Source organism: Anolis sagrei, chromosome Y (assembly GCF_037176765.1).
Source record: "Anolis sagrei isolate rAnoSag1 chromosome Y, rAnoSag1.mat, whole genome shotgun sequence".
Taxonomy (NCBI): Eukaryota; Metazoa; Chordata; class Lepidosauria; order Squamata; family Dactyloidae; genus Anolis; species Anolis sagrei.
In genome coordinates, this window is record NC_090035.1 from 16570279 (window position 1) to 16592675 (window position 22397).

At 41.8% G+C, this 22397-nt stretch overlaps 1 protein-coding gene across 1 annotated transcript in view; it reads right to left on the bottom strand.

The window, feature by feature from the left end:
- Window positions 1-921: 921 nt before the first annotated feature.
- LOC137095221 (acyl-coenzyme A synthetase ACSM5, mitochondrial-like) overlaps window positions 922-22397 on the bottom strand; it is a 30352-nt gene continuing 8876 nt past the window's right edge. The window contains exons 2-14 of the mRNA XM_067461623.1: window positions 19748-19982; window positions 19292-19502; window positions 16025-16232; window positions 13863-14006; window positions 12099-12255; window positions 11326-11405; window positions 9569-9692; window positions 7748-7828; window positions 7457-7558; window positions 5079-5206; window positions 4884-4983; window positions 4563-4682; window positions 922-2424 (exon numbers count right to left, since the gene is read on the bottom strand). Of these exons, the coding sequence (XP_067317724.1) occupies window positions 2338-2424; window positions 4563-4682; window positions 4884-4983; window positions 5079-5206; window positions 7457-7558; window positions 7748-7828; window positions 9569-9692; window positions 11326-11405; window positions 12099-12255; window positions 13863-14006; window positions 16025-16232; window positions 19292-19502; window positions 19748-19930 (1725 nt within the window). The 5' untranslated portion in view covers window positions 19931-19982 and the 3' untranslated portion in view covers window positions 922-2337. The remainder of the gene's footprint in view (window positions 2425-4562; window positions 4683-4883; window positions 4984-5078; window positions 5207-7456; window positions 7559-7747; window positions 7829-9568; window positions 9693-11325; window positions 11406-12098; window positions 12256-13862; window positions 14007-16024; window positions 16233-19291; window positions 19503-19747; window positions 19983-22397) is intronic.

Sequence of the window (22397 nt, forward strand, 5' to 3'; positions counted from 1 at the left end):
TCCTGATTCCAGCATTTTCTGATTTTCTTTTTTTTATGGCTTTGTAAAACACCTCCCCCGCTTTTAGCGGTACTTAATTTCTCTAATTACAGGTAAAGCTATTTTTGAACTGCTTAGGTAAACAGTGAGCAGGGCTGACAGTTGGCCAATCATGCTGACCTGGGGCTTCAAACTTGAAACCTTTTGGTTGATAGATCTTATAGTTGATGATGATTTACCAGCTGTACTAAACCTCCGGCCCCATCAGAAAACTGTGTTTCTGCCTACCGTTTTCTTTGTAGTTGATTTTGAACCAGCATATCATCGCCGTTTTCTTTGTCATGGGATGGGGAAATCGCCTCCCACTCTTCTTCACTGCACTTTTGCACTAATACTTCAGGTGAAGGTGTGTGTGTGTTTGTAAAAACGCAAACTTCACTGGCATTGTGAAGTTGCTTTTACAAAATAAGCTTTTAAAAATCCAAAGTGACAGTACTGTGGGAGATGGGAGTCAGACTGCTAACCCAAAGTGCAGCAACAGGACTACAGGCTGTCATAGCATTGCAATGGTCTGGTAAGTAGAGGTGCAATGCCGATGGTCATCATGTCAGTAAATGGCCACGATTGCTGATAATGCAAATGGTGTGGAATAACAGCATCATACAATAAGTCCAAAGACAATGAAATCAGAGATTTGACAAAAGGCTTTTGAGAACTGGAGGTCTGGAATAACCAGGTCAGCTTGGGGATGAGCCAGCCACTTTCACTCAATGATCCTCATGTAATCTTGCTTTCCCTGTGCACTGAACAGAATACAACCCACGCTGAGAAAATGAGAGATTGATGGAAGGGCCACAGGTTTCCCTATCCTTGAGCAACAAGATGAAAGCTAGAAACCTAACAACACTTGACCTGCAATACACATTAAACTTTGAGTAGGCATCTTATGAAATACACTTTATTTTGGTTACAGGACAAGAAGGGAGACAAGAAGGTGGCTACATTCAGGAGCAGAGCTTATTTTCAATATTTTAGAGCACTGGATGCTGTTTGAGCCATCATTTAAAAAATAATCCAAAAGTATATGCGGGACTTAACACCTTCATAGCTTATGTGGGACTTCGTAAGTGTACTTATGTCCGCAGTTCTATAAGATCCATATTCAGCAAGGGACTGCCACCAAGTTACTGCATAGGGAAGCTCGAAAAGTAACGGATGAACATTGGGATGGATGCACAATGAGACTGATGCACATTGCAGTGATGTGCATCAAAGCCCTAGCTAAGGAGAGCTGATGTATATTGGTACAGCTTGATGCTCATGAAGGCACTTGCTGGTATCCCCTTAAGCATTTTCACAGTTTCAGAAGAATATCATGTCACAGTTAAGTATCCATAAAGTTACATAACATAGGTCATAATAGATGATCCAAGCCTTTGACACTTATTGATATTGATGCTTCTTGTCTTATTTATTATAGGGCAAAGGTGGGCATCTCCCGGTAGTTAGAGGATGCACTGGAGAGCCAGACTCCCAGAAAGAAAGAAAATATCAATATGGTTTGTATCTTCAAATGCTTCCAACATCCTCCTTAGCATTATTGACACATTTTTGGTGAAAACGAGACTATTTTAGGTCCAGAGGATGCCTTTTCCATGGCATGTCCTGAGAATTTCTTGTCTCATACCTCACAATCTCTAAAGATGCCTGCCATAGATGCAATTGAAACATCAGGAGAGAATGCTTCCAGAACGTGGCCATATGGCCCAAAAAACTTACAACAATCCAGTGATTCCGGTCATGAAAGCCTTTGACAATACCATTTCTTGTCTTTAAGAGAGCATCTTCTGGGTTTAAGATGTTACAAACAGGGCAGAAATGGGACAAAATTGTCCCCTCAGCCTCTATGTAGCCTTCAAGGTAACCCTTTTCTCAGAGGTAAAAGGTATATTTTTGCATAAGTATTGATTTAATGTTATCTATTCGAACAATGCTATATGTTTTGTTCAAATAGTTTGTCTCCTTGCCTTCGCTCCCGTCTCCAATGCCTCCTCTCCCCAGCGTGCGCCTATCTTTCCTCCTATGTTTTGGTTTTATTTTGCAAAGAATACCCACCAATTGTCCATAATCTTAAGGCAGAAATCATGAATCCTGGGAGAATTTCAGATCTATTCTAGGAGTATCTGTGGGTCAAAAGTACAGTTCTTTCTTGACTGTGTCAATGTTTCTGCTTAGCATTTTTAGAACATAATTCTTTGAAAAAGATATCAGAAATTGAGAAACTAGTGGGGAATTATCCACCTCAATAGACAAGGGCAGGGATGAGGAGAACCATCATTTGCAAATGCTTATCCGAAGCTAGATTCTCCCCCATTCTCGATTCCTTAATACATTCCTTTGGACTTTCCCAGTAGGTGTCTTTGGTAGTTCTTGGACAAACTCAATCTGTGTCAGGAAAAAAAAAGAGAATCAATTTTCAATTTATTCGTTAGTTACATTTCTACCCTGGTTTTCCATGAATAAGTTCAGGATTATGGTTTTCTTCCTCACTATTCCATCCAAGGTTCACCTGATACGTTTAATGGTTCACTTCAGTATGGACTTCCCAAATCCCATCCCAACACCAATGTTGTTGTCTTAACAATAAATGGCAAAAATCTGAGCCAATTTTTTTGAAGGAATCTGGATCTACCTAGCTTTACTTTAGAGCCATTATCTTGGATCCACTTTGGATCCAAAAGGATTTGTGGGTGAAAGCTGACAACTCTAAAATACTGAATATCCTCTTGGACTCAGAGCCAAAAGCAGTTAAAACAAAGCAATGGAAATACATTTAGTCTTGTTTGGCTTTTGGAAGCTAAGCAAGATCAGACTTGGTTAGAATGTGGATTGAATACTAGCTAAGAAGACTATTGATTGCCTGAGAAGATCAAGAAGAAATCCAACCAGAAGCCTTGAAGATTCAATGTCTGCCACAGTTGAAAACACTGGTCTAGAGGAACCAATGATTTGACATAATATTGGGCAGTCTCATCAGTTAGCCTTGCTGCTGGGATGTGTGTCTCATCACCCCAATAGAAAAGTGAGTGAAAGGTTGAGTTTTCATGTTAATCTTCTGGAATCTAAATAGCTATATTTATTTTTCTAAGAGGATAGAATAACAGAAACTTAGTGTTGGAATGAGACACATGGGTGATTGAGTCCAACCTGCAGCTCCATATGGGATCTCCAGGTAAAGCAACCCCCAACAGACAGCTGTCCAGCATTTTTGAAGGTCCTAGAGAAGAAGATCCCACCATCTTCTAGGCAGTTGATTCCATTGCCAAAAACTATTTTTGGAGAGAAGTTTTTTCTAACGTTCAATTGAAATTTACCATATTACAAGTTAAAACCTTGTGGGCCATCCAGTCCAACCCCCTACAAAGTAGCAGTAAAATCACATTCAAAGCACCCCCCGACAGATGCCCACCCAGCCTCTGTTTCAATGCCTCCAAAGAAAGAGCCTTCACCACATCAAATTCCCCCAGTTCTTTGGGATGAAGTTTGATTGACCATGTCCTCATCAGGATGCAAGATACGTTTGTTCTTGCTCTCCTTCTTTCCTTCTTTTTGTCCTTCTTGGCACAATGCTGCCTCCCCGCATTTCTGACACTGACTTCCCTGTGGGCCAAGACTCATTGTTTACACATGTCTCACGTGGAAGATGGACATTCAGATGCCATGTGGAAGATGGAGCACATTATGTTTTCTACTTCTCCAAAGACTAGAACATGAATCGATGGACTCAAATTACAAGAAAAGAGATTTCACCTGAATGTTAAGAAGAACTTTTTCATCTTAGGAGCCATTCAACAGTGGAATAAATTGACTCTGGATCAAGGGAAGTCATGGCACCCTCTATTGTGCTTTGGTCACACTTCAACTGGAATAATGCTGTATCCAATTCTCGGCATCACAATTTTAAGAGTGATATGGACAAGCAGGAAGATGTCCAGAGGAGAACAACTAAAATGGTCAAAGGTCTGGAGAACATGAATCCTTTTGAGGAACATCTTAAAGAGCTGGGTCTGTTTAACCTCAGAAGAGAAGGTTGAGTTGAAACATGAGAGGAGCCACGTATAAATATTTGAAAGGAAGTGGAATCAGGCTTGTTTTTCTGCTGTCCTGGAGGACTCAATGGGGCAATGGGTTCAAATTACAGGAAAGGTGATTCCATCTGAACATTAGGAAGAACTTCCTGACTGTAAAAAGAGCTATTCAACAGTGGAACTCTTTGCATTGGAGTCTGATAGAGGCTCCTTCTCTGGAGGTTTTTAAACAGAGGCTGGGTGGCCATCTGTCGGGAGTGCTTTGATGGTGCTTTTCCTGCAGGGCAGAATGGAGTTGAACTAGCTAACCTATGTGGCCTTAGCCTTAGAATTTCTGTCTTTGGGAGTCTTTGAGCAGAGGTTGGATGTACATCTTTCTGTAGTCTTTTAATTGAGTATTATTGTATAACAGGAGTTGGACAAAATAGCCCCTTTCCTCCCTTCCAGTTCAAAAATTCTATGAACCTTTCTATTAAATAGCAGGAGGATACTTGCCTTTCTGGGATATTTGTAGGGAGCAGTGACCTTTTTTACATGATCTTGAAGTTCCTTGGTAAGCTTTTCTGGATCATGCGATGTATAATTCGGAGACAAGACTATAAAAGCTTTCACCACCTGTAGGATGCCAATTTTAAGTATTAACAACTCAGAGAAATAATTCTGTATTCTCTCAGAAATGAACAATCTTGGGATGGCCCTTGGGCTGGCAAGATTACAGGAGTAAAGCAGATACTCCGGTCCCATTGTTTTCTGAGAATGTCAAAAAGAATCAACTTGGGGAAGGGATAGAATGGGAAGCGAGCTGTTTCTCATTACCTCTGTTCTGACAGGGTCTGGGCTGCTGACAACAGCAGATTCGACAACTGCTGGGTGTTCGATCAAGGCACTTTCCACTTCAAAGGGGCCAATACGGTATCTAAGGGAGGACACAGACATTCCTTGCTCTACTGGGGGCTAAATGCACACCAACCAACCAAGCTTCCAAATGAAACTCATTTCAAGGGAACTTACCCAGAGGAATTAATAACATCATCCGACCTTCCAACAAACCAAATGTAGCCTTCTTCATCAATAAGCCCTCTGTCGCCAGTGGAGTAAAAATCCCCGCGCTCACTGGCTGCAGTTTTCTCAGGGTTATCCTAAAACCAATCAGATATGATTTCCATGACATCCAACTGACACCTCAAGACAAAGGGGTAAGGTAAGGCAGCATTTTCATACTCCACCAGTTGTATGTATGTATGTATGTATGTATGGTATGTATGGGCAGAGAATGGCTGGGAGTAGTCAGACAGGATGCCTTGCCTTTGGGATGACTTTATTTCAACTTCATGCTCTGTGTGCCATATGGCATCTGATCAGGGGAACACGGAAAGAGCCTCCTTGGAGACTGAGTAAATACAGTTGGGTGTCCCCTGGGCAATGTTTCATGTAAATGGCTAATCTTTCCAACCCAAAGCATTGCTTTACAACATTCTATTCAATGCTTTTGACACAAAACAAAAAGGGCTTCTTAAACTTTGTGACCCCCTGTATATACGGGTATGAAATAAATTTTTGAAAATGTACTTAACGAGTACTTATCTATAGCAGCGGAACATACAAAATATCCTTTTAAGTACATTATCTTCATCCATAGAACCAAATTTGCATGTTGGATGTTTATAAATTTTACACACAATAAAAGTGAAAATATGTATGTGTGTATGTGGCAGGGGTGTCCACTTATACAGACAAGCTCCTGCCTCCACAAACAGCTACAGTTCCCACTCTTCAGGAGACACCAATGGCCTTCCCTCCAATGACATTGCAGTTTGTAGTGAACACCATGAGCATGTCCAAGAGCCCTGCCAATGCCCTCCAAAAACACTACACTGTCCACCAAACAAGTGAAAGCTTTCATACGGGAACATTTTCATTCTAGATTTTATGTGTTTCCTCCACCACAGACATTTCAGTGTTTCTGACTCTCCCCATATGGCACACAACAAACTGAGGAATTGATCAGCAACTGAACATACTAGAGAGGTTTGGGGAGAATTCACCATGATTTATAGAAATTGTAGGGACTGGGATTTATAGGAGCTGTAGGTACCTGCAATCTAAGAGCACTCTGAATTCCACCAAAGATGGAATTGGACCAAACTTAGCATACGGAGTCCCCATGACCAGCAAAAAATACTAGAGGCATCTGGGGGAAATTCACCTTGATTTAGGAGAGTTGTAGTTCACCTACATCCAGAGAACACAGTTAAACCAGACACTGATGGATCTGTACTAAACTTGGCATGCATGCCTGATACTTCCAAATTTGATTACAGAAGGGGGTTTTGTGTGTGTGTGTGTGTGGGGGGGTTACCTTCCTTTTCTGGGAGCTGCAGTTCACCCACAACCAGAAAAACTGTGACCTTCACTGATGATGGACTTGGACCAAACTTTGCACACAGAACCCCCATAACCAACTGAATCTACTAGAGGGGTTTGAGGGGACTGACTCACTATAGGTGGGAGTTGTAGTTCACCCTACAGCAGTGGTTCTCAACCGGTGGGTCCCCAGATGTCCTAACAGCTGGTGAACTGCCTGGGATTTCTGGAAGTTGTAGGCCAAAACACCTAAATGTTTTTGGTTTGGGTGCCTTTTGTTGGCATATCTATTATGTTGCTATCTTGTTATTGTTATTACCCACACAGGGATGTAGGGTGTGAACCACCTGCTAGCAAATAGAAGAAACATTCTGAAGAAGGGGAAGTCCCCCGAAACAAGGCGAACTCAACCCGGGGATCCTTGTCATTTGTTTACGTTCTCAAGGATTACAAGTATTGATTTGTTTACGTTCTCAAGGACTACAAGTTTTGTCAATCCATTTACGGTCTTTAGGACTACTAATATCATCATTTGGAGTATATTCTGCATTGGAGACCATATGGACAAGATTTTAGTTCACTGACTGTCTCAAGGACTATACATAATTTGTTTACGTTCTCATGGACTACAAGTATTTTCAGTTTATTTACGGTCTCAAGGACTACTAATATCAGCATTCGTAATATATTTTGTATCGGAGACCGTTGGGCTCATACTTTAGATTATCATAAATGGAAGATAGTTGATAGTTGGCAGAGTCCTCAATGAAGAGATGTGGGCTACAGCAGCTGTGTAGTGATGCCCATTTGCATCATGCCCCTGCTTTCAAATTTATTGTGTGGTCTGCTATAGAATGTCTCCCTTTTATAGTAAAATATAATTAGAAATTTAAATGAGCAAAATTTACGAATAGTTCCACATCCGAGAAACTTCAGCAAAGAAAATATCACCAGATCTACTGCAAAGTGAAGGGGCTGATATGTTGCAAGCATTCAATGGCCAAACTGAAAAAATGATTACTTACGACATACTGTTGGAAAAGACAAAATGGCCGCTTTGGTTTGATTCTGATAGCAATATCTCCTTCTGTCCCTGGAGGCTGGATATTGCCTTCATCATCTATAATCTGTTGGAACAACATTTTTAATAGGATTTGGTATCCAGGGTTTCTGAAATATGGCTTCCCTCTATCTCAGAGCAATGGATATTTCCCCAGTCACAATAACATTCTGGGAGGGTAATGCATATTTCCATATTATTCCCTGTCAATCTTGAGATGGATACAGATTTTGCAAATCTGCAATTGTTCTTTTACCTGAACATCATATGGTGGAACTGCCACTCCCATGGAACCTGGTTTAATTTTCTTTCCTCTTATATTTGCACATACTGCTACCTGAAACAGAATAAGAGTAATTTAGTTAAATAATCTGGTGCAAAAGGAAGGAATGAATATTTAAACATATTTGGAAAATGGTTGAAAAACATTTTGAATGTTGAGAAACCCTGATGAGAAAAATGCTGGAGTGATGAGAATCTTTGTAGTTTGTGATGTATTCTTTACAAATTTCACACATTATTATTTTGTACAGAAAACAGAAATTTCTACATAGGAAACAGCAATTTCTCAGCAGAAAGTATTTCTATGCAGAAATATTTTTTTCTCTGGACAGAAAATGCCATTTCCCAAGCAGGACATGCTGAAAATTGGGACTGAGTCCCAATTTGGGATTTATTCCCGGAAAAGGTGCAGCTTTTTCTGCACTGAAAATAATATTTCTGTTGTGGCTCAGCAGCAAGATGCTAGGGATTTCTCAGAGGATGAAAGGGATGATGGGTTTCCCACAGAGGAGTCTGTGTGTGAACAGACTGAATTGCAGACCTCAGATCAGAGAGAAGTGCCGACAGCTGAAGATGAGACAGAAGATGTTTGGGATTTCAATGTTTGCAATGGGGGAAAAGTCCGTTTCTCTTGGGAATAGGCCTTCAGCTGATGGGGAGTTTTCCCGCAATATCAGATTAAGTCTCCACATGGAGGGAGTGAAGAATAGAATAATTAGGTGTTCAGAAAGACTCTGTGAGAAGTCCTTGAAACCTAGGTGTGTGAAGAACGATCTCATGGCTTCTTGGTTGGACCTGAGCTTAAATTAAGTGTTGTTTACTTGGTGTCTCCAGAGCAGACAACATTGCCATAGAGTCAGGTTCCTGTTTCTGCTCTCAAGCTCATTATTCAAGTCTCCTGTGTTTGCCTATGTTCCTGAAAGAGTTTTGCCTTGGAAAAGTTCCTGTTTTCATGCTTATGGATTTATGCTTGTGATCTTGACTTCTTTGACTTCATGTATTTTGCTCTTTTGGACTATTGTTCTTTTGTTTATCGTCTACTGTTATTTTATAACACCTTTTCTTCTGATTATTGGGAAATGTTATTTTTTTCCTTTTGCACATGCTTTTTTTAATAAACTGCTGTAGTTAGAACTAATGGACTCTGGTGTGATGATGGGGAAAAGGTGTCTCAAGGCTAGAGTGCAACAATTTCTGCTGTTTTCTGTGCAAAACAATCACATGAATTTTGCACAGAATATGTCCCAGACTGCAAGCAGCTTTTGAAAAGCACGTGGTTTTTGAAAGCTCTCTTGCAGTTGGAAGAAAATATCTAAATTTACTTGTTGCTTCCTTTGTAAAAAAAAAAAAAAGAGGGGGAAGAATTATATCATTAATGGGGTGGAAGAGTGGAAATTTCCACCTTAATACCAAAAAACATGGAAAGCATGTGAAGTATGGTTTGATTTCAAAGATTGCATTTAAATACCTCCTGCAGGCACTAAGAGCTTGGAGGTGATTTAGAAGATTAAACTGAAAACAATATAAAGAAAGAATAACGAATACATCAGAATAACAATATTCTCAAGCAAAAATGCATTTTTCCACCCTAATTTTTATACTCCAGAGAGCTTTCAGCAGCCGTGAATCTCTGCCTCAACCCTCCTCTCAGCTTGGGAACATGGTCGGCTGCCACACCCCCAGGGTGAGGACAGGGAGACAGAGGAGGACCAGAAGAAAGAGCCCAAGGGGCCGCATCCACCCCATGGGCCTGGGTTTGCTTATGCCAAAGGGGTGCCAAAATGAAGATACATACTGTTTCAGTTTGTCCATATCCTTCATAGATATCCAGGCCAGTTTGTTTCTTCCAGTTTTCATACACTTCTGGGTTGAGTGCTTCCCCTCCTGTCACACAGTGGTTCAGACTCATGAATTTGTACCTACACAAAAAGATTACAAACCCCAGTAAAGCCATGAGTGAAATTTGCAACATAATGTTATAGAATAGATTGCCTTGTTGTGTGCCTTCAGTTGTTTCTGACTTTTGGTGGCCTGAAGGCAACACTATCACAGGGTTTTCTTGGCAGGATTTCTAGCCTTGACCTTCTGAAGCTGCAGGAGTATGAAATGGTCACCCAGTGGAGTTCGATGGAGATAAAATGTTTCTTGGTGATGGAAACAGACATTCCTAGGAGTATGTGTATGTTGTATGCTGTATGCATGTGTACTTATATAACACAATGACACAAGGTAAGACAACAATGAGATAGATAGAACAAATGGAGCATGAAGATTGGAGACTTCGCCTAGACTGCCAAATTAACATGGAATTTTAAAAAACAAACCAGCTGATAACTTTCTGAAATATTGCAACGTGTTTATGGGCAATTAGAAATCTAATTAAAAACAATCTGTGGTTATAGTGACTAGTACCACTGGTTAAATTTAGCCAGATCTATGACGGTAGATTAATATCTTCTTAATTAATTTATTCTACATTGCTACATTGATTTGGAACAGATCAGAGTCTATTTGTGTCTTAGGGTGGCTCTACATATGGTCGCAACACAACAACAGCCTTTGTTAGTATAGACTAGGCATGGGCAAACTTGGACCCTCCAGGTGTTTTGGACTCCAACTCCCACAATTCCTAACAGGCTACTGCCTGTTAGGAATTGTGGGAGTTGAAGTCCAAAACACCTGGTGGGCCCAAGTTTGCCCATGCCTGGTCTACACTAACAAGATCACAGCACAGACATGTATAACAAAAGGAAGTCACAGATAAAAAAGAAAAACATAATTAAAAATTGCTAATATCAAGAACAAAACTCACAAGAGTCCTGCAAAAGAATCAACACCTTATCCCTGGACTGATCCGGAGTGGCGAATTCCAGATCAGGCTTGGGGTGGTATTGACCACAAGCCCTCTGGTCGTTGCTGACACAGGAAGGAGTCTGGACCACCCATCAGTGCTAAACCTGGTTTGATTTCACCAGATAGCCACTTTTACCACCACCTCCTGTTCTTATCATTGTCATGGCTATCGGGCACAACATGGCTAGTGTCCGTCACCCATCGGATGGAGTGATGTTGGCCATAAGGTGCCAGAGTGAGTCCGGAGAGGGGAGAGGAGGAATCAGCCACTTTTTCACCCCTCCCTTCTCTGATTGCTTTGTTCCTCCAGGTAGTGTTACTCCAAGTGATGAGTGAGGGACACTAGCCATGTTGTACCCATTGGGTGGAGCAGGTCAGGGATGATAAGTAACCCAGAGAATACAGGGTGGTAATGTGAATGTGCACACAGCGGCCCCAGGTGGGCAGAAGAAGCAATCGATCTCCTTGAAGTCGGGCTGCTATGTTCACATGGACCCAGACTTTGGGAGGGAGGAAGCAACATGAGGAATGGATACTTTTTTTTTTTTTGTGCACACTACCACTCAAGGATTCCCCCAGATGCCTGCTTGGAAACTCTGGGGAGCACTTAGGAGCCTTGCCCTAAATTGTATTTGCATTTTTCTCGCTTTTGTGGATGTGGAGAGCCAACTGTATTGCGAGTCACATGATGAAAAATACCTTGTGATATCATGCTGTACCAGCATCCGGTATCCAGTAGGAGGTGTGCAGAAGTTGGTGACTGGATAATTTGCAAGAGTCTAGTAGAAGAAACAAAAGTACCATCACTGAAGGGCCATCTCCCTATGCCTATGTTTTGAAGTCTTCTGAGGAAGCCTTTTGTCTGTCCTGTCTCCCTCACAGTATTGCTAGTTGGAACAAGCAAGAGAGCTTTCTTGGCAGCTGCTCCCAGGTTCTAGAACTCCCTTCAAAGATATGCTAAACTGGAACCCATAACATTTAGTGACCATTGCTTTTGAAGTATTGTGTGCTGTTCTGTGCCTCAAAGTAATTTCTAGTTTATGGTGAGCTTAAGGCATTGCATATGTGGGATTTTCTTGGCAAGATTTCTTGAAGCAAGCTGTCCATTCCTTCCCCTGAGACACAGACACCCAAATGAGCTACCAAAGGATCTGAACATAGCTCTCCACAAGTTTAGTGCAACAATTTCATTTAGGGCTACAAATCCATTTAGTGCTACGATTTCATTATTTTTAATTCCATTCAGTAGTTTTTAGTTTCTCTTTTTAATATATCTTTTCATATTTCTGTAAAGCTGTTTGGAGTGTTTCTGAAGCTTAAAAAACTCTCATATGAACCTTCCAGGGTCTAAGTCAGAGTATTTCCCAATTGTACCTGGTGACACTATGGGATTAACTGGGGATGATTCTTATGTTATAAGCAAATCAGTTTAAATTGGAAAAGGCATCTTGGATTTCAACAGGTGTCCTTACATTTAATACAACTGTGGGGTCAAACACTGGCAAATGATGTATAAAGACACATGCACCATTAATCCATGGAGTAAAAAAACAGCACCAGGCCGACTTTACCCATCCTGGGTCTGATAGGTTCCAGAATACAGATGAACGGCTCAGATTCATGAAGCTCCTGTTCAGGGGAAAATAATGTCTCTTAGTCAATAACTGGCTCACAGCAACAGACTCCTGGGAAACAAGTTGCAGGACTCTGCACTGATGCAAATCCAATTTAGGATTCACAAAGAGACCTGGTAGCGAAAATCAGCACTTCAGCCCACTCCACAGCAATCCCTGCATGTTCCTTGGAAGGTCTGAGCAAAGCACTTATTTACATCCATGGCTTCCTACTCAGTGCGTGGTGAAATCGGTTTCAACTTTAAATCTGAACTTTATATTCAGCAACTTGGACAGCTCCTTTGAAGTTTGGATTGAACTCCTGAAATACTTTCTCCATGCCACTAAGATGGAAGTTGCCAGTAACCACTGCTACCAAGCCAAGTTCAAGATTGCTACATTTGGTGTGGAATACTCTACATTAAATAGAAACAGAATCCCTGAGAAAACACCTCTTTCTTCAGAATAGTTCCTCCCCTTTGCTATGATTGGTAGGGGAGGCCTTAGTGACCATGTTGTAGTTTGTGAGGTTCATTTGGTTGTGGTACAATAGGATTGCAAGGCTGGATATTAGATTAATTCTGAAGAAGCTACGGAGGAAGACAGGGGATCCACAAGGTACTGGTTCTCTCTTACTGTCTATGGTTCAACTTTCAGTTGGTGCTCCATGTGTCCTTCCCTAGACCTCTGCTTGTAAGGCATTAGCCATGTTTCATCTGTGTCTGAAAGCTGGAAGTTAAGAGAGAACAGCTATCTTCCTTCATCTTGTCAGAGTTTTTCAGTAGCTTGCCTTGATTCATAATCTCTTAGGAATCACATTTTCAGGAGCCCTGCCCTGCCTCCTTCCGCACATGTAATTAAATGTTCATTGAGATGCTTCTGCCGTCCCTTCAGAGAGACTCATTTTAGTTGTCCATGCACTTTTCTAGATCTTTATTTTTGGTTCTGTAATAAACTGTTTTATTATTGTAAAAGATATTTTACTGTGCTGAGATACTTTAAATGAAATTGGACTGCTGTGAGTTTTCCGGGCTGTCTGGCCATGTTCCAGAAGCATTCTCTCCTGACATTTCGCCATATCTATGGCAGGCATCCTCAGAGGTCTGTTCAAATTGTTTGCTTTTGCCAAAATGGAAGGTAAACCCACATCCAGTCTCTAATGAACTGTGATTGATTATTTACAATTTGTACAAATATCATTAATTTTAATGAGTTTATTTTAATTAAATATCCATTATCTTTAAATAATCAATCAGCCCTTCAGATTACTATTTGGATATGGAATTTCTCAAAGCTATGCTGTAACTTGCAGTGTACAACAGTAAACTCCCCACACCAATATTTTTGGATTGCAACTCCATTAGTCATAGCTAGTACAGCTCAAGCTGAAGGATGCCGAGAGCAGAAGTCCAACAACTCTGGGAGGGTCACAACTGCCCATCCCTTTTTCTGGCTTGCCAACCTTGGACTCTGCTGTGTTCAGCCTGAATGTTTCATTCACCTGGTCAATGTTCAAGCCAGTCTAAATGTCCTCTCATCTCATGGGATCCCCTGTTCCCAACTGTATCAGTATCAGTCACAAATGTAGTATCACAGAATGTGAAAATAATCAATAGACATTACCTGCCAATAGTTGTCAATCCAATGCCATAGCAGGAGTGGGAATGTGCCACCATTTTGGGAGTCCCTGTGGTCCCACTGGTAAAGTAGATGGCTAAAGTGTCATCACTCTTTGTTCTAACACAATTGTGATCAGCAGGTGCAGCCCTTAAAAAAACATAACACCGACGAACAACATTTAATTTGCGCAATGGCTTCCTATTTCATAATTTCAATTCTGGCACATTTTCCAGCAGTGGAAGTCTGCATCAGGAGCCCTTGGCAGAAATCCATTGGATTTTTGCTTGAAACTCATATTTCCTGTACATTAGTTACACCCACCATTTGGACATATATTGAAAGGGCCCACATCTGCTTTCCATACAGTTCAACAAAGGTGTTGCACTCTGGCCTGAATTCACCTTTGCTCCCAGCACAACACAGAGTCCAGTAGTACTGACTAAACAGTTTATTGAAGAAAGCAAATATAAAAAGGCAAAAGGCAATGTAAAAAGCGATGTTCAAAAAGCAATAGGAAAAAGGCTTTCAAAGGGCAATACTCCACACATCAAAGTTCTGTTCAAAAGTGACAAGGAACATGAAAAAACCAGGAATCAAATCCATAACCAGGAACACAGAAACTTCTTCCAAAACATGAATCCATGAACATGAGCACAAGACCTTCCCAAAGATCTTAGACACAGACTTGAACGTGGAATGAGAACAAGACCCAAGGTGTACATGGTAACACAGTGTTGCCTGCTCTAACCCTTTCAGTAAACAACACTTTAATTTAAGGTCCACAAGCCATGAAGTCATGCCTTTGTTTCAAGGATTTCTCATGGAGTCTCTGTAACCTCCGTAACCTGGCTCCTTCCTCCTGGAGATTGAGTCTCATACTCCTACTGACCTCAGGTGTTTCCCAGGGGAAAGATCTTTCCCTTCCAGCTCCTTATCTTCTGTTGCCAAGGACTGACCAGGGGAAAGATCTTCCCTATCTTCTGATGCCAAAGAATCTCCATCTCCTCCCTGCTCTGAAGCTGTTTCTTTTTGACCAGACACAGACCTATCCTCCCAGAAAGAATCATGATCCAAAATCCCCTCATTTCCCACACTGGAAAGCTCATAATTCCTCACAACCTCTGACTGAACAATCCCCTCATCTTCAGCCTTTAGCTGAAACACAACAAAAAGTCTTGTTCTTCTAGTAACAATCTAAACTGCCAGAGGACTGCAGGAATGTGAATGGTATCTTCATCTTCAAAACAGGGAGAAAGGATAATGTAGGAAAATAGAGGACAATTCCATCTGGACTGGGCTGTAGCGCAGCTAGTTGGTAGCCAGCTGCATTAAATCACTACTGACCAAGAGGTCATGAGTTTGAAGCCAGCCCGGGTCAGAGTGAGCCCCCAGCCATTAATAATCTAGCTTGCTGTCAACCTATGCAGCTCGAAAGACAGTTGCCTCTGTCAAGTAGGAAATGTAGATACCGCTTTATGCGGAGAGGGTAATTTAACTAATTTACGACACCACAAAACCTTCCAGCAGCATGCGTAAGAATGAGTACGTACTCCATTAAGGACTCGGTGTCACAAGTGGACGGTGAAGCAGCAACTCCCCCTGTGACCAGAATCGAACATACCCTCATGAAACTGGAAAGCTGGAATGTTAAATTGCCTCTGTGTCTGTCTATATATGTTGTATGTCTAATGGCATTGAATGTTTGTCATGTATATGTGCACTGTAATCCGCCCTGAGTCCCCTACAAGGTGAGAAGGGCGGAATATACTGTAAACAAACAAACAATCTGATATAAATAACAAACAAAATACTAGATGAGATGATCTAATAGTAGATCTGTGAATATCTAGAAGGCTTGTGGCTTCTACAACAATCCCCGACCCTTTTCTCTTGGGAAAATAAATTCAGATTAAAACAGAGTATTCTTTTCTTCGTGTTTGTCTTCCTTGATTAATTTTGTTAACTTTCATATGTGCTATTCATATAACATTTTACAAATATATCTATCTTCATTAATTGCTCTAATTCACAAACACACAAAAGTGTGATCCAGACTTTTGATTGGCCTCACCCAACATGGTCAATGGTAAGGTCAGCCTATGGTGGCAATAGTCCAAAATGCTTGAAGGCCACATCTGGTTATGCATTAACTTTACAATACTTACTGCAAAAGTTCCTTGAAATTCAGCCAGTCATCCCTGCCATCTTTAGACACAATAAGCTTGGTTTTCAGCAACTTGCATTCGGAAGCAACTGAATCCACTGCAGGGGCCAATGTATCACTGACTGCAATGCCTTTGGCTTTGGAGGCCTGGAGTCTATAGGAAATGTCTTTTGCTGTTAGTTGGGATGTCCCTGGAATGAAAATAATGCCTGGAAAAGAAGCAGGTGAATGAAATGAGAAAGAAGTACCCAGTCTCCATGCTTAGTGATGCTCATTCAGTGATCATTTAGTGTTTTCCATCTAAGCTGTTGCAGGGGAAAATATTAGATTATGACTCAGGGGTGCTAGTCTGGAATAAATGGGATGAGGAAAAACTAACTGAAACTTAAACCAAATCATACAGTACAAAGGTGCTTCTGGACAGTCAAAGGCAGATCAGGGAATAGAGATTCAGCTTGTGTTGGATAAGGTTACACTTTTCCTGAAATCTCAGGCTCATAGCTTGGGCATCCTGATGGAGGCCCAGGTTTCAGTGTTAGCCGGGAGTGTGTTTGCACTATTCAAATATGTATGCCAGCTCTGCCAGTCCTTTGAGATATCATATCTGGCCACAGTAACATCTGTCTTAATTACATTCCACTTAGATTATTGCATTGCACTCCATATGTGGACAACCTTTGGAAAGTGTTCAGAAAGTCTGGCAGGTTCAAAATGCTGCAGCTATGAGACTGGATGCAGGGATCACACAAATCCTGGGTTGAAACGGCTTCACTGGTCAATTTCTGGGCAAAATGACTGTGACCTATAAAACCCTATATGGTTTTGATCAATTCATTCGGAGCTGCGGTTGGCACAATGTATTAGACCCTTGTGCCGGCTGAACTGCTGACCTAAAGACCTGAAGGTTTTATTTTTATTTCGTACATTTCTATCACGCCCTTCTCCCCACAAGGAGGACTCGGTGCGGCCTCACTTAGGCATCAAATGATGCTAACAACATATATACCATAAGAATTACAACTAAAACAGCAAAAGCATTTAAAAAAATATTTTACAAATCATCAACAAATTCATTTAACAGTAAATTAACATGCCAAGCCAGGAAACCAAGCCGGGAAAATCCAATGTCGCAAAAACCTAAAAGATGGGATGAGCTCTCATCTGTCAGTTCCAGCTTCTCAGGCAGGGACATGAGAGAGGCCTCCCACAGGATGGTAACACATCCAGGGGTCCGCTGGGTACCATCTTTGCAGATGGCCAATTCTCTCACACAAAAAAATCATCCAGGCGTCCCCTGGGCAACATCCTTGCAGACGGCCAATTCTCTCACGCCTGAAGCGACTTGCAGTTTCTCAAGTCTCTCCTGACATGACAAACAAACAAACAAACAAACAAAAAACAAGAAGAAGCAATTTGCAGCATATTCTCAATTCCCTTCTGACACGATTAAAAAAATAAATTCATTAAGTACTTTAAAAATGGCAGACAGGAAGTATATTTCTGATAAATTATTGGGGAGAATTACCCAATTCTCAGTATTAGAATAATGGAATCCAAGAGGTGGAAGAGACCCCAAGGACCATCCAGTCCAACTTCCTGCTGCCATGCAGGAAAACACAATCAAAGCACTCCTGACAGATAGCCATCCAGCCTTTGCTTAAATACATCCAAAGAAGGAGAGTCCACCACCCTGTGAAGAGGCAGCATATTCCACTGCAGAACAGCTCTTATGATCAGGAAGAATAGTAAAACATCTAGGAGCATATTCAGATCTAGGAGCATATTCATATTCATGTTGCAAATGTGAAACCTTAGGTGGATGATCAGCTGAGGGTGCAACCTCTGTGCAACTGAATGCACACGTGCATGCACCAATGTTGTCTGTGCCTGCACATGAATACTTGTACATGCACACGAATACTTGCATGCATGGTGCCACTGCATGTGCTATTCTGCTTCCACAAATATCAGCTGCCTCTGTTAAATAACTTACACATGCATTAGTAACCAACAGAATTCTGACCACAGCCCATTTCCTCTAAGTTGTTCTGTTCTCTCCGAGTATCTCTGCAACCTTGAGATAACCAGTGGTCTGGAACTTGAGAGAGGTAAATCTAAATTGGTTTTACAGCAACCTCTCCAGGTTTAGGGAAACATTTTACAGGATGTGTTGTTGAAGGCTTTCATGGCCAGAATCACTGGGTTGCTGTGGATTTTCTGGGCTGTATGGCCAAGTTCCAGAAGCATTCTCTTCTGATATTTTGCCCACGTCTATGACAGGCATCCTCAGAGATTGTGAAGTCTGTTGGAAACTAGGCAAGCATAAATATGTGAGAGGAAGTCACAGGGAGGAGGGAGCAAGCTTGTTTTCTGCTTCCCTGGAGACTAGGATGCGGAACAATGGCTTCAAACTACAAGAAAGGATATTCCATCTGAACATGAGGAAGAACTTCCTGACTGTGAGAGCCGTTCAGCAGTGGAACTCTCTGCTCCGGAGTGTGGTGGAGGCTCCGTCTTTGGAAGCTTTTATACAGAGGCTGGATGGCCATCTGTCAGGGGTGATTTGAATGCAATATTCCTGCTTCTTGGCAGGGGATTGGACTGGATGGCCCATGAGGTCTCTTTCAACTCTTTGATTCTATGATTCTATAAGTGAGGTTTATATATCTGTGGAATAACATCCAGGGTGGGAGTAAGAACTCTTCTCTGCTTGAGGCAAGTGTGGATGTTGAAATTTGCCACCTTGATTAGCATTTAATAGAGCCTCCAGTGGCGCAATGGGTTAAACACTTGTGCGGGCAAGACTGCTGGTTCAAATCCAGGGAGAGCAGGTTGAGCTTCCTCTGTCAGCTCCAGCTCCCCATACGGGGACATGAGAGAAGGATGGTAAAACTTCAAACATCTGGGTGTCCCCTGGGCAATGTCCTTGCAGACGTCCGATTCTCTCACACCAGAAGCAACTTGCAGTTTCTCAAGTTGCTTCTGGCATGAAAAAAAAGCATATAATGGCCTTACAGCTTCAAAGCCTGGCTGCTTCCTGCCTGGAGGGAATCATTTGTTGGGAAGTGTTAACTGGCCACGATTTTACAGGATCTATCCAAAGTGCTGAAACTATTTAGAGAACAGGTTTCAGCACTTTGGATAGATTCCATTAAACATGGAATCTATCCAGGGAACTAGGGTCAAATTCAGTATTTATTCACTGCCCCACGGCGCTGGAAGCCCTGACTTGTGACAAAGAATATTCTCTCCTGTAATACTTACGAACCTGTCCGTATACTCGCCAGAACAAGTAACCACCACTCAGGAATTCTTGGGAGAATCATCAGGAGTCGATCACCTCTCTGCAAGCCGCACGGACCAGTAAGCACATTAGCTGCTTTTCGAGACAAGACGGCCAGTTCTTCATAGGTCCACTTCACCTCTTCTTTCTGTTCATTTACCCACCAGAAGACTGGGTTCAGGGGCGTTGTTCCATCCTGGCACAAATAAGATTGGTAACCAGTGATGCAATGCACAGAGTCTCATACCATCTTAACCAGGAATTCTGTCACCAATAGTCAAAGAGAAGGGTAGCTAATGGGAAAGCAAGGGCACATGAATGATGAGGAACACAGGAGCATCGGGAAAGGAAGCCTCTGTGTTGAAGGAGAGATCTGTATGCTGCCTGCACTGAATGACCTGCTTTTTCACTATTTTTTCCCAAAAGGAATAGCACCCTTACCTTTTCCATCTGCATCCATCTGTCCATAACGTCACTTGCAAAATTGAAGTACTCGGGTACCTCCTGTTCCCCCAAATTTATGGCGTCATAGTGTGAGACGATTGGAGAGGTGAGGCATCTCTTGCTTTGATGAAGTGACAGGCGAGGGGGTCGCAATCTCCAGAAGTATTTCAGCAGGGCCATTGCAGCATCAGCTCACAAAGGTAGTCTGGGTGTGTCGGTATACTTTGGATTTCTGCAACAACATTATTATTATTTATCTCAAGATACCAAAAAGTATCTGACACAGTAGACTATGAGCAGGAATTGTGAGTCTTTTTAGAACAGGAGTGGACAAAGTGTGAGACGTGGGTTGCATAGGGCACTTGGGAACCATAACAAGAGTCCCTTAAGTCCACCCAGAAATCTTCAAACACCCCCTAATGTAATGATTGGGGGTACTGCCCTAAAATTGCCCAACATCAGTCCAAACTGATGTTCCAAAATTTCCCCAAGCAGAGACAACCTAGAAAACACAACTGATCTGAGATTCCAAAGAAGACACATAGAGGGATTATTTTAATTTTAAATAATAATAATAATGGGTTGTTGTAGGTTTTTTTTCGGGCTATATGGCCATGGTCTAGAGGCATTTTTTTCTCCTGACGTTTCGCCTGCATCTATGGCAAGCATCCTCAGAGGTAGTGAGGTCTGTTGGAAGTAGGAAAATGGGTTTGTATATCTGTTGAATGACCAGAGTGGGACAAAGGACTTTTGTCTGCTGGAGCTAGGTGTGAATGTTTCAACCTACCACCTTGATAAGCATTTAATGGCTTGGAAGTGCCTGGGGGAATCTTTCTTTGAGAGGTGATTTGATGTGCCTGATTGTTTACTCTCTGTTGTTTTGCTGTTGTAATTTTTGAGTTTTTTAATACTGGTAGCCAGATTTTGTTCATTTTCATGGTTTCTTCCTTTCTGTTGAAATTGTCCACATGCTTGTGGATTTCAATGGCTTCTCTGTGTAGTCTGACATGGTGGTTGTTGGTGTGGTCCAGCATTTCTGTGTTCTCAAATAATATGCTGTGTCCAGACTGGTTCATCAGGTGCTCTGCTATGGCTGATTTCTCTGACTGAATTAGTCTGCAGTGCCTTTCATGTTCCTTGATGCGTGTCTGGGCAATGCTGCGTTTGGTGGTCCTTATGTAGACTTGTCCACAGCTGCATGGTACATGGTAGACTCCTGCAGAGGTGAGAGGATCCCTCTTGTCCTTTGCTGAACGTAGCATTTGTTGGATTTTCTTGGTGGGTCTGTAGGTGGTTTGTATGTTGTGTTTCCTCATTAGCTTCCCTATACCGCATACCTCACTACCTCTGAGGATGCTTGCCACAGATGCAGGTGAAATGTCAGGGAAAAGAAATGCCTCTAGACCATGGCCATATAGCCCTAAAAAACCTATAACAATCCAGTGATTCCAGCCATGAAAGCCTTCGACAATACAATAATAATAATAATAATAATAATAATAATAATAACAATAACAACAACAAAACATTTTCTTTATATTCGCCCTACTCCCATAGGGGACTCAGAATGGACTGCAGCATTTACATACATAGCAAACATTCAGTGTCTTTACAATCATATACAATGAGACATGCAAACACAACCATAAGCAGAGGCTTCTCCTTTCATTTCCGGATTCTGGAGGCAGTGTTCATCTCTGGCTCTGGGAAGGTGCCTGCACTGTCATCTCCTGATTATGTGGCATCAAGATTTGGAGTATCTCTTTGTCTTTTCACACTAAAGTGGTACCTATTTATCTACTCACATTTGCATGTTTTCAAACTGCTAGGTTGGCAGGAACTGGAGCTGACAGACGGGAGCTCACCCCATCTCGCAGATCGAACTGCAAGCCTTCAGATTAGCAGTTCAGCAGCCCAAGGGTTTAAGCCACCGCAGCTCATTTTTGGTTTATAGTAAACTGAAGAAGGAATTTAAAACAGGACGGGAATGATGCCCTTTGCCAACAACTGGATGTGCCCATGTGTCCTCACTGTCTATCTAAAAGCCAGGAACTGGTTATCAATTCAGACACACCAAACTTTGGGAACCTTTGACCTAATTTCTTCAGAGGTAGCATCAGGCATCAGAGCAAATCATTTGTTAAGGGCAATCTACCAAAATAAAGACAGATTCAAAAGACTACCTATTGTCTTCCACCTGGCCTAAAAGACTCCCCCGCCCGCCTTAAAGCTTCTTATCTGCTCTTGAAAGAACCCTGCGGCACATACAAAGGCAAGACCGCAACAATCCTTGGGCTCCTATGTGGCTCTCCAGATTGTTTCTTTGACCCGCAGCCACTCCAAACCCCCTTGTATACCCTTTTCTAGCAAAAAGGGGTGGAATACCTCTCTTTGAAGCTTTCAGAAAAAGACAGCTCATCTTAAAAAAATTATCAACATGTGCCTTCAAATCCTCTGTTGACTTATGAAAATCCCATTAATTTCATAGAATTTCCTTAGGCCAGGAATACTCAGACATGGTCTTGCTACCTCTGAATATTTTCCTGAAACACAGCCTACAGCTCCTGGTATTCACTGGTTATGTCCCATCCAAATACGTTAGAGTACCAAATCAGATTATACACATTTAAAAACCCCATATAAGTAG